At 49.0% G+C, this 11030-nt stretch overlaps 1 protein-coding gene across 1 annotated transcript; it reads right to left on the bottom strand.

Moving 5' to 3' along the window:
* Window positions 1–7393: 7393 nt before the first annotated feature.
* Window positions 7394–10425, bottom strand: LOC105549512 (putative uncharacterized protein C5orf60). The gene is given in 6 exon segments (XM_011994103.1): window positions 7394–7442; window positions 7444–7533; window positions 7913–8254; window positions 8483–8543; window positions 9044–9101; window positions 9821–10425. Coding segments are annotated over 6 exon segments (783 nt in total). The 5' UTR covers window positions 10004–10425.
* Between the last annotated feature and the right edge of the window lie 605 nt (window positions 10426–11030).

The raw sequence follows: 11030 nt of genomic DNA on the forward strand, positions 1-11030 counted from the left end.
CTGCAAGCTCCGCCTCCCAGGTTCACACCATTCTCCTGCCTCAGCCTCCCTAGTAGCTGGGACTACAGGCGCCTGCTACCACACCCAGCCAATTCTTTTGTATTTTTAGTAGAGACGGGGCTTCACTGTATTAGGATGGTCTGGATCTCCTGACCTCAAGATCCGCCTGCCTCGGCCTCCCGAAGTGCTGGGATTATAGGCGTGAGCCACTGCACCCGGCCTACTTTTAAAATTTTCTTGTGCAGCACACTGTCCAGTAGAAATGTAATACAAGAACACATGTGACAATGTTTGTAGTAGCCACTTAAAAAAGTAAAAAATATGCGAAATACATTTTAATAATATGTTTAATTCAGTATGTCCAAAGTAGTGTCATTTCAACATGTTATCAACATAAACATGAATGAAATATTTCACCTTCTGTTTTTGCACTAAGTTTTTGAAATCTGATATTTTATATTGATAGCACTTCTTAATTCAGACACGAAATTTTCATAAGAAATACATGATTTGTATTTAGGTTTCATACAATTTACAATTCAAAAAGTAGATTCACATACGCGAATCGTTTCAAACATACTTAAAGGTTTTCTAGGAGGGCCTCTCAGCCCAGCGCCTCGCCCCCGTGAAGTCAGCCCTGACTGCAGCCTGCGAAGCACCCGCCGGTTGTCCCAGGGGAGGGCGCTTCAGAGGAAAACGCAGAGCCCCCCAGGAGGCGCGGGAAGCAGGAGGAGGGCGAGGGGGCCCAGGAAGGCAATGGCGGTGAGGCGGGACAAGGAGGGGCGAGTGAGGACGGGGGGCGCAGGTGGGCGAGCGCCGGGCTGTCTGCAGCCAGAGTGTCGCCCCTCCTGAAGGCCCTGGGCAGATGAAACGAGGACCAGCGCTGACAAAGGGTAGGATGCAGAAGACTCCTCAGGAGTGACTTTGGAGCTGAGATCACCCTCGGGAAGCTCGGATTCTCATCCGTGTCCACAGGCACGGCGGCCTCAGACTTGGAGTCCGGGGAAAAGGCAGCGGCTGTGAGCATCACAGTGAGAAAACCAGGCTCCTGCGACCCCCAGGCCTTAAGCCCCGACCCCAGGGCATTCGGGAGCGGGTCTGCGTCCGGGACCAGCACCCTCCGGACGGGAGCGCTGCCTTTCTGGGGTCCTCCAGCTGAAGAAGGATGTGATTTGCACGAAACCCACCCTGTAGACCGAAATCAGCAGGAAGCCCCAGGAACTTGAGGGGGGGGGGGACTTTGATGTGGCTCCCGCGCACCCACCCGGCACCGCGTGGATTGCAGGCGCGGGACGAGCTTGAGTGGACGCTGGGTTCGCTGAGCCCCCCAGAGGCTCCTCGCCATGGGTCACCTGTGCCACCTTGGACCACCCAGAGAAACCCTTTCCCCCGCCAGGTGAGCCGCAGGCCAGGCGCCAGGCCTGAGTGTGCCCCGGGCGGGGATTTCTCTGTGAACAGCCCATCATGCCGTAGTATCAATGTTATCTCAGCTGCATGTTCTGAAGAAACACGAATTTCATGCACAAGCGTGAATTTTGCATATTTTAAATTGTAAATGGGACTCCAAGGAAGTTGAAACTTGAAGCAGCCTGGAAGCAAACTTAATTGCGCCATCCCCCACCATCCTCCAGGGTAAACTGAGGAGCATAGTTAATTGGTTTTCCACAGGTATTTGCCACTTGTCAGATGGGCTGTTCTGGATGTAACCACCTAATTCCTGGAACCCATTGAGAGTCAGCTTCCTTTATGGGCATCTGACAAGATGTGCTCAGAGTCAAACACCTTGAGGATCTTTATGGAAACAACTTTTGGCTTTTTATTAAGATGTCATTCAGGGCTCTGAACAGTCGAAGACATTGAATTGAGCTGTTAGGTGGATGGGTTTGATGTAGTTATACAGTGTGCAATTGGTACTTGTCAATAGCGTAATGATACTGCAAAAATAAAGAAAACCGTCTTTAAAAAAGAAAAACAGCCGGGCACAATGGCTCACACCTGTAATCCCAGCACTTTGGGAGGCCAAGGTGGGTGGATCACGAGGTCAGGAGTTCGAGACCAGCCTGGCCAGCATGGTGAAACCCCGTTTCTGCTAAAAATACAAAAATTAGCCGGGCATGGTGGCCTGCGCCCAGGCAGGCTGTTCTGGGAGAGGAAGCTTGGCTGTCTAATGCAGTGTGGCCATTTGGCTATGACATCACACTGCACAGTTTAATGACTGAAATCAGACCTCTTCTTGTTATTGGAGATGACTGGAGGATTTTTTTTTCCCCCTGAAAGTAAGTAGGTGAGCCATGAAGATCCCAGATTTCATTCAGGGACTCGGAACCAGCAGCAAGGAGCAGGCTGCGTGGAGAAAACAGAGGTGGCTCTGAAGTACCCCACGAGTCCAGCTTGTTCAAAGTAAAAGTGGCAATGGCTTTGGGATCACAAAAACAGCCCTTTAACATCAAAGTCAATTAGTAGAAACCCCTAAATATCATGTGGCAAAAAAAGATTTGAAATTTACTTAAATATTCAGTTTATTTTCTCAGATGGGACTCAATTTTTTTTTTTTTTTTTACCTGAGACAGAGTCTTACCCTGTTGCCCCAGCTAGAGTGCAGTGGAGCCATCTCGGCTCACTGCAACCTCTGCCTCCCTGTTCAAGCAATTTTCCTGTTTCAGCCTCTTGAGTAGCTGGGACTACAGGCGGGAGACACCACGCCCAGCTATTTTTTGTGTTTTTAGTAGAAATGGGGTTTCACCATGTCGACCAGGCTAGTCTCAAACTCCTGACCTCGTGATCTCAAGTGAAGTGAGGCCTGCCTCGGCCTCCCGAAGTGCTGGGATCACAGGCGGGAGCCACTGCATCCCACTGGGACTCACTTTTTAACACATACTTTTAACACTAACTTTTGTGCTATAAAATTAAATTATTAATTCTGTAAAAAAAAACAAACCTGTGTGTACTTTAATAAGTAAAACTAAGTTGGTTATGTGACAAAAATACAAGCAATAATAATAGAAAAATTATCCAATAGGAACCGTGCAAAGAATTTTATATTATAATTCATGTCCCCTTTCCCTGCAATGTTATTAACTTCTATCCCCATTTTCTACGTCAAGGAAATTAAGTTTGGAGACACTGAGTGACTGACTTAAGTCACAGATCTGGTAGGTGGAGAGAGTTTCTCACTCCAGGGACCACAATCTACAGAATAAACTTGTACATTCTTGTACAAATATTTGTTACCATTGTTAACCATTTGTTTAACCAAGTTTAACCATTTGTTAAACTTGTACAAATATTTGTTACCATTGAAGTAGGTAGGCAAACTGTTACTAGCATCAGATTATGGCAGGAATAAGAAGAAAGGGTGGTGGGCTGGTCTTGCTTCTGCAGTTTAATGGGGATCCCTGCACTGAGATGTCTGGCTAAGTAGTCATTGTAACAAATGGCAGAGATCATGAAAACATCAGGGAGCAGGTGGTGGCCGTTCCAGTTTCTGATCTCAGGAAGAGGGAAGAGCTGCAGATGTCTTTACTGTGAATGAGGGAGAGAAACGCTAAAGCTCAGAAATGCTCAGAACCAAAGAGCTGGATCACTCACGCTTCTGGAAAAGACATTAGCATCTTCTCATTGCTCATCTACTGTGCCTGGCACAGCCTTCTTTTCTTTTTTTTTTTTTTTTTTTTGAGATGGAGTCTTGCTCAGTCGCCCAGGCTGGAGTGCGGTGGCCCGATCTCGGCTCACTGCAAGCTCCGCCTCCCGGGTTCTCGCCATTCTCCTGCCTCAGCCTCCCAAGTAGCTGGGACTACAGGCACCCGCCACTACACCCGGCTAGTGTTTTGTATTTTTAGTAGAGACGGGGTTTCACCGTGTTAGCCAGGATGGTCTCGATCTCCTGACCTCGTGATCCGCCCGTCTCGGCCTCCCAAAGTGCTGGGATTACAGGCGTGAGCCACCGCGCCCGGCCGGCACAGCCTTATTTTCCAGCTTTCTGAATGTGAGTTCCATCCATATCGTTTGCATAGCTGTGGTACTGGGCTGTAGAGAGCTTGGGATGCGTGTCCATGAGGAAATGGGCTGTTCTGGTTATTATAAAATGGCCAAGGGAGGGCACCATGGCACACCTCTGAGTAACCCAGGACACTCCTGTTTGGGGAATGCAAACCATCCATATGGCAGGGGCAAATTATAAAGATTGATCCTGTTACAAGAATGGTTTCAAATCTGACCAACCTCATGGCATACATTGGGGAAGCAATTGTGAAACCCCCTGATTGTCTGAATCTGGACATGCTGTACTGTGCCAATGGTTTGAGTGTGACAGAAAATGTAGCTGTGTCTACTGGGAAAGACTGGGGAAATTTCTTCCTGTGGAGTTCTTTATAAAGCAAAAGTGCATGAAACTGTCAGTAATATTGTCGTCTATAAAGGGAAATTACTCTTAGAGGCTAATACTGCACGATGACTACTTTTTTTTTGCCTATTTGGAAAAGATCTTTATCTCTTGGAGTATTAAGAAGTCAACATATAATTGCCACCCTATACACTGTGTTCTGGAGTGCCTAATTTATTGAAGTGTGAAACCTGTTTTAAATAAAAATCTGTTTCAAAACCAAGGCCAGACATGGTGGCTCATGCCTATAATCCCACACTCTGGGAGGCTGAGGTGGAAGGATCACTTGAGGCCAGGAGTTCAAGACTAACCTGGGCAACACAATCTCCACCAAAAAAAAAATTTAGCAATTAGTCAGACCTGGTGGCACATACCTGTTGGTCCCAGCTACTTGGGAGACTGAGGCAGGAGGATCGTTTGAGCCCAAGAGGTCAAGGCTACAATGAGCTGTGACGCACCACTGCACTCCAGCCTGGGTATGAGGCCCTGTCTCCAAAAAAAAAGAAGTCTGGAAACATTGACAGTGTTTTTGTAATAGATTGAACCCACTTGTTTAGTTCTTCTGGGGTAAAGGCATAAGTTTACACCCTGGAAGTTGGACACATAAATTATCTGCAGCAATATATGGTGGACGCAGGTGCAGCGGATGATGGGAACGTTGCTTTAATGCACACTGTGCATTGCAGTTTTGCACAACCTAGTGAGGGACAGCACATTAAACATGTCATAACAATAAACTATTATGGACAGTTGTCTGTTTTCAGACATTGTGGCTACCCCAAACAACTTTAAGTCAAAAGACATGATCATTTAGTTTAACCCTGTTTTAAAAGTCAGTTTAAAAAGGGTACACTACTCTGTAATGCATTTTCTGTATGGAAATCTTTCCTAGTTGGTCCATTGTTCGATGATTAAACATCTGTTGCACTGTAAAAAGAATACAAGCCAATAGTGTACTAGAGGATACTCACTATTTCATCATTTTGTGATTCAATGACATTAAAGGGAGTAAAGTAGAAAATATAATAGGTATAAGTGTGTAATTGTAAGGAATAGGAGGGAAGTTCTTCTTGGAACAAATTGGCTTCAAGGGCCCTCGTGTTGACTTTGCTCCTTTTGAAGAAAGGAGTGTGATGCTTTCGCCCTGAGGGATAATCTGAGAGACTTCACTAGTGACACATGCTTAACAGATGACATTAAAGCAGACTTTAACAAGCCAAAGACAATGTGTTACTTATGAGCAGCAAGAAATATACAGTCTCACCAAAGTGCACCCTTCAGAAAGTGCTGGGCATATAAGTAGTGAGGCCTTTCATTATTCTAATACACATGTTGACTAAATGGACACTTTCTTCAATTCAGATATTAAGACGCCCCTTCCCAGTAGTTTGAATGGGCTGTGTATCTATGTCAAGTGTACATTCAGTGAGAAATTTACTAAGATTCCAAATATCTGAAGTATCACATCCTTTAACCCTTTACTGAATATAAAATGAAGCCTGACCTCCAAGAGTCTTGGAAAAATGTGCGTTTCTTAGGATTATTTAAAAAATGAATCCTTTGGCCGGGCATGGTGGCTCACGCCTGTAATCCCAGCACTTTGGGAGGCCAAGGCAGGCGGATCACAAGGTCAGTAATCCCAGGTACTTGGGAGGCTGAGGCAGGAGAATCGCTTGAACCCAGGAGGCGGAGTTTGCAGTGAGCCGAGATCGTGCCACTGCACTCCAGTTTGGGTGACAGAGTGAGACTCTGTCTCCAAAAAAAAAAAAAAAAAAGAATCCTTCTAGGTGGTTCATCAGCTTAAGCCATGTTGGCTAAACATGAAGACTTTGTCAAATCTTGGAAACATGGATAATATCATTTGAAGGTATTACATTTTAAGGAATAAAGTAATACTAAAATTAGGATTATTTTGCCATAGGATAAAATAGAAATACTGCCATACATTTGACTCATTTATATGACTGAAAATCATATATTTTCAGATTGTTGCTTCATTTTAAAAACCAGACCTCACAAATCTGACACAAGTTATGTGCAAAATAATGTGCCAGTTACACAGCCCCTGGAGGCCAGTGTGAGTCCACATGCCTCTGGTGGTTTATTTCTAGAGTCCATTTGCTATGGGTCTTTATCATGTTTCCAAAATAAGGAAGTCACCCATCTCTAGTTCAGGCCTTGTTGCCAAAGAAATTTTAAAATACGATATTGATAGCATTTGACTAGACAATAACTAAAATTGGACAAAGGAGATATTTTACTCTCATTGGAGGTTGGCAGCATTTTATTCAGGTTTAAAATTTATGATTCAGCCGGGTGCGGTGGCTCAGGCCTATAATCCCAGCACTTTTGAGAGGCTGAGGCAGGCGGATATCTTAAGGTCAGGAGTTCAAGACAAGCCTACCAACATGGTGAAACCCTCTCTCGACTAAAATTATAAAAATTAGCTGGGTGTGGTGGCACATGCCTGTAATCCCAGCTACTTGGGAAGCTGAGGCAGGAGAATGACTTGAATCTGGGAGGTGGAAGTGAGTCGAGATGGTGCCACTGCACTCCAGCCTGAGCAACAGAGTGAGATTCCATTAAAAAAACCAAAAAAATTATGATGATCTGAACTGTGGGTCAGGGAACCGTAGAGAACAGAAGTTTGCAGGTCTGCACATGGAATCTGCAGTTCTGTTAGGAGAGAATGGCAGTGCAACAGAGCAACAATTCCTGAGCATCTTCCCTGCAACGTTGACAATGACCCAAAGTTTCTGGGTTGTCCGGTGAGGGGCACAGCTGATGTTATCCCTCCTGTGCTGGCAGTTTTCTAAGTGAGTTCAGATCTTCTAGGAAGGAAGAATAGACATGAGGTCTCTGTGGGAGATCTTTGCAGTGGGAGGTCTCTGTGGGGGCCAAGCCTCCCAAGGAGATTTACGGGCTCCATCTCCGCCTCTCCCAATCCATTAGAACACGCGTTTCCAGCATCTGTGGGGTGCCCGGATGAGGGGATGTGCCTCCAAGTTGTCCTCAAGAGATTCCCAATTGTTTGTGGATGTTGGATGTGCTGTGTCCATAGATTTTGGTGTCTTGTGCGTCCAGCAGCATTGGCGCATCCAAGCTGAGGAAAGTGGGACCCCTGCCTCCAGCTGCCTGCATGTGGGGTCTCCCTAGAAGGAAGCGTTTAGTGGCTGGGTGGGAAGATTAGGGTGCTCGAATGGGTACTGTGTGGAGGTGCAGAGGCACCAGGCTCTAGCACCCTCCTGCCTCCCGGGGAGGCCCAGGTCAGGATCACTGCAGCGACCAATGCCTTGGATCACTCGAGGGCTAGAAGGCACCCACCAACTGTGTAGACAGGAGCACTCAGGGGTGTTGCACATTGGGCATATTGTCACATCAGTTTTGGAATCAGCCTGCATGGAGTCAGTCCAGGACACCCAGCCAGGATTCCGTCGTCGGGGAGGGGAATGCCCACGTGGCTTGTATGAAGGACACTCCAGGGGACGCAAGGGCTGTGGTCGCTGGGAGGAGCTCAGGGATGACAGAGACCCCAAGGATTCTACGGAGGTGGTCGGGTTTGGTGATAGGGTGCTGGCAGATGGCCGGTGTGAAGGGTGCTTCAGGGGATGCAAAGGCTCTGGTGGCTTGGAGGAGCTCAGGGATGACAGAGACTCAAAGGATCCTACGGAGGTCTTTGGGACTGATGAGGGCATGGAGGTCAGAGGAGCCGGGGGAGCCTGTGGGGACACATGGAAGCTGGTGGGAGAAGCTTTCCCATGCCCCCCACATGGCCGGTGGTTCCTAGCAGGTGCTTGTTTGTACGCTGGCCCCAGGTGGTCTTGGCATGGAAGGTGATGGGAGCTGCCCTCCCTAGGGAGCTCCTTCAGGCACCTGCAGGAGAAAGGAGCACAGACTGCAGCTGGGAGCACTGGACACCTGTGGTCCAGGCCCCTCCAGGGCTCCCCATGCTGATTTCACAAAGCTCTGCCTACCCCTGCCCCAGGGCTTTAGTGACATCACGGCTGTGATCTCCCCTCCCAGATCAGCCCCAGGCCCTGGGGCAGCATCCTAGGCCGTGGTAGGAAGAAGGACATGGGAGAGAAGGGGAAAGAGCCTCACTTTTTCAGCAGGAAAGCGTAGACCTCAAGGTTCTCCACTTCTTTCAAGAGAATTCTGTAATCTGGAAAGCAGGAGATGGGTTATGGTGGTGAGGGAGGGAACTGGGATTTATAGGAGGCTGAGTTCGTGTACCCGTACGAGAGATGCCAGGATCGGGGATTAGACCCTGGAGTCCCAGCATCCCTGTCCAAGGCCACATGACCCCAAAGTGATAGCCAGGTGCCCGGGGGCAGCACTTTGTCATTTACAAAGTACTTCCTGAGTCTCAAAGAGGACTCAGCCATGTTAAACAGCTGCCCATATGGACCTGGAGCCCCTCCTGCAGGTCCACGCAGTCACTGGTCCCCTTCCCCACACAGTCCCCTCCTGGGCAATACCCACTCCCTGGACCCCATGACTTCATCCCGGCAGGGAATCGGAGATGGATCCCGGGTTCCAATTGCCCTAGCAGGAGCTTCCCCATCAGGCCTCTGCAAATGACTTCCTAGGAGACTTGGTGCTTGTTCCTAGGAATAGGTGAAGCTGTGATCTCTGGGGCTTCGGGGACCCTCAGAGCCTTACCTTTCGAAGTGATATACCTATTTCTGATCCTTATCCATTCCCCCACTTCAGCTCGATCCTGAGAGACAAGAAAGAGTGAGGGTGCAGGCTGGCTCTCAGTCTCCTGTCCACACAGCTGCAGACCCACAGTGCTCGTGAATGACACACTTTCTCCACTCAGCTCCCGGAGCCCTGTGTGCTTCTCTTTCCTTTCACTCGTTTCTGAAGTGCATAATAACCTTTTCTGGTTTCCTTCTTTGAAAAGCACGGAGGGGTTTTCTATGTGAGGCCCACCCTGGGCGTCCTCAGTCCCTGTTCCGCTGCTTGTGAAACACACACACTTGGGTCTGCAGGTGCCTCTGAGCTGGCAGGGAGGATTCTGCTTCCGAGGAGGCCAGAGGCGACTCCAGTCTCAGGTAAGGGCTCTCGGGCTCAGCACAGCCCCAGAGCACCACACACAGAGGCTGGGACCCGAGGCACCTGCCCGGGAAGGCGGCTGATGAGCCCGGGCTCAGGGCCTGTCCTCCCACAACGACCTCACCCCTCTCACGACCGGGTCCTCCCCGCTGAGTCCCAGGGTTTGTTTTTGCTGTGATGCCTCCCGTGCACCCCCACAGATGGTCTGGGAGCTGGGGATGGAAATCCTATGCCCACTCCAACCCCTGCCTGCCCTGCCGTCCCTAGAGGGATGATGAGATTTCCCATCACAGGAGCGCCTCTGGTTGATTTGGAAAAGTGGAAAAGAGAGCAGGAAAAACAGAATCATTCTCTGCTGGGTGTGGGCTGAGGGCTCCTTACATTCTTGCTGTTCTCCTCCCTGGGAGGCCCTGAGGACGGCTCCCTGGGGGTAAAGTAGGGGCGTAAGATGATCAGGAACATCAGGCTAAACGCAACGAAGAGGATGAAATGGATGATCTCAGGAATGGGGCTCCAGCACAGCTCTGTGTCAAGAACACTGATCAGAGGAAAGAGAATAGCCATGTCAACTGCACAGCTGCCCTCAGTCTACTGAGCCCTGGGCGTCCCCTCTGGGACTATTTATTGGGGCCCAGGCCTACATCACAGAGCTGGGGCCTCCCCCTCACAAAGGGCTCCTAAGGGTGGGGTGGGCAGTGGGAGGAGGAGACTGAGGTCCAGCCCCACCCACCACCACCCACCCCTGCAGTTCCCTTCACCCTCCTGGTCTTCTACATCCCTCCTTCCCACTCCACCTGCTCAACCTGTCAGAGAGAGACCTGGTCTGTTTTCCATCCTGTCACCCTGGCACACAGATGGTACCTGGTTCCTTGGAGATCTGCTCAGGCTCCCTCAATTTCACAGTTTTTGAGGATCTGGATTTGTCCCTGAAATTCCTGTTATTTCCAGGGATTATTGCTCTAGCGTCTCCTCTACCTGCTCACTGCAACCTCTGCCTCCCAGGTTCAAGCAATTCTCTACCTCAGCCTCCCGAGTAGCTGGAATTATAGGCACCTGCCACCACGCCTGGCTAATTTTTTTTATTTTTAATGGAGATGGGGTTTCACCATCTTGGCCAGGCTGGTCTCGAACTCCTGACCTCGTGATCTACCCGCCTCACCCTCCCAGGGTGCTTGGGATTACAGGCGTGAGCCTCCTGTGCCTGGCCTCAAAAATGTTTTTCTAGGGCTTTGGCTAAGCACATGAAGATAAGTGATGCCCAATTCAGGTTTTGCCAAATAGCACAACTGTTTTCAGAGGCTACAAATTCCAGTGGCTCTGGCAGAATGAATATCAACCTAGGTCAATTCCTCATAACAAGAACCCACAAATTTGTCAGTCCACTTCATGTCTCAACTGTAAGATAATAACAGGCAAGATGCACGTTCCTGACGGGCACAGGTTGTTTATATGGTGATTCTTCTTTGAGTTGTTGGTGTTTTCTCCCTTTCTTCCCTCCCTCCCTGCCTCCCTTTCCTCCCCTCCCCTCCACCTAATAGAGGGCCCACGTCTTCACAGGGTGCTCACCTCTAACTGTCGCCAGCATTAGAAA

The sequence above is a fragment of the Mandrillus leucophaeus genome, unplaced genomic scaffold (assembly GCF_000951045.1).
Source record: "Mandrillus leucophaeus isolate KB7577 unplaced genomic scaffold, Mleu.le_1.0 Scaffold441, whole genome shotgun sequence".
Classification (NCBI taxonomy): domain Eukaryota; kingdom Metazoa; phylum Chordata; class Mammalia; order Primates; family Cercopithecidae; genus Mandrillus; species Mandrillus leucophaeus.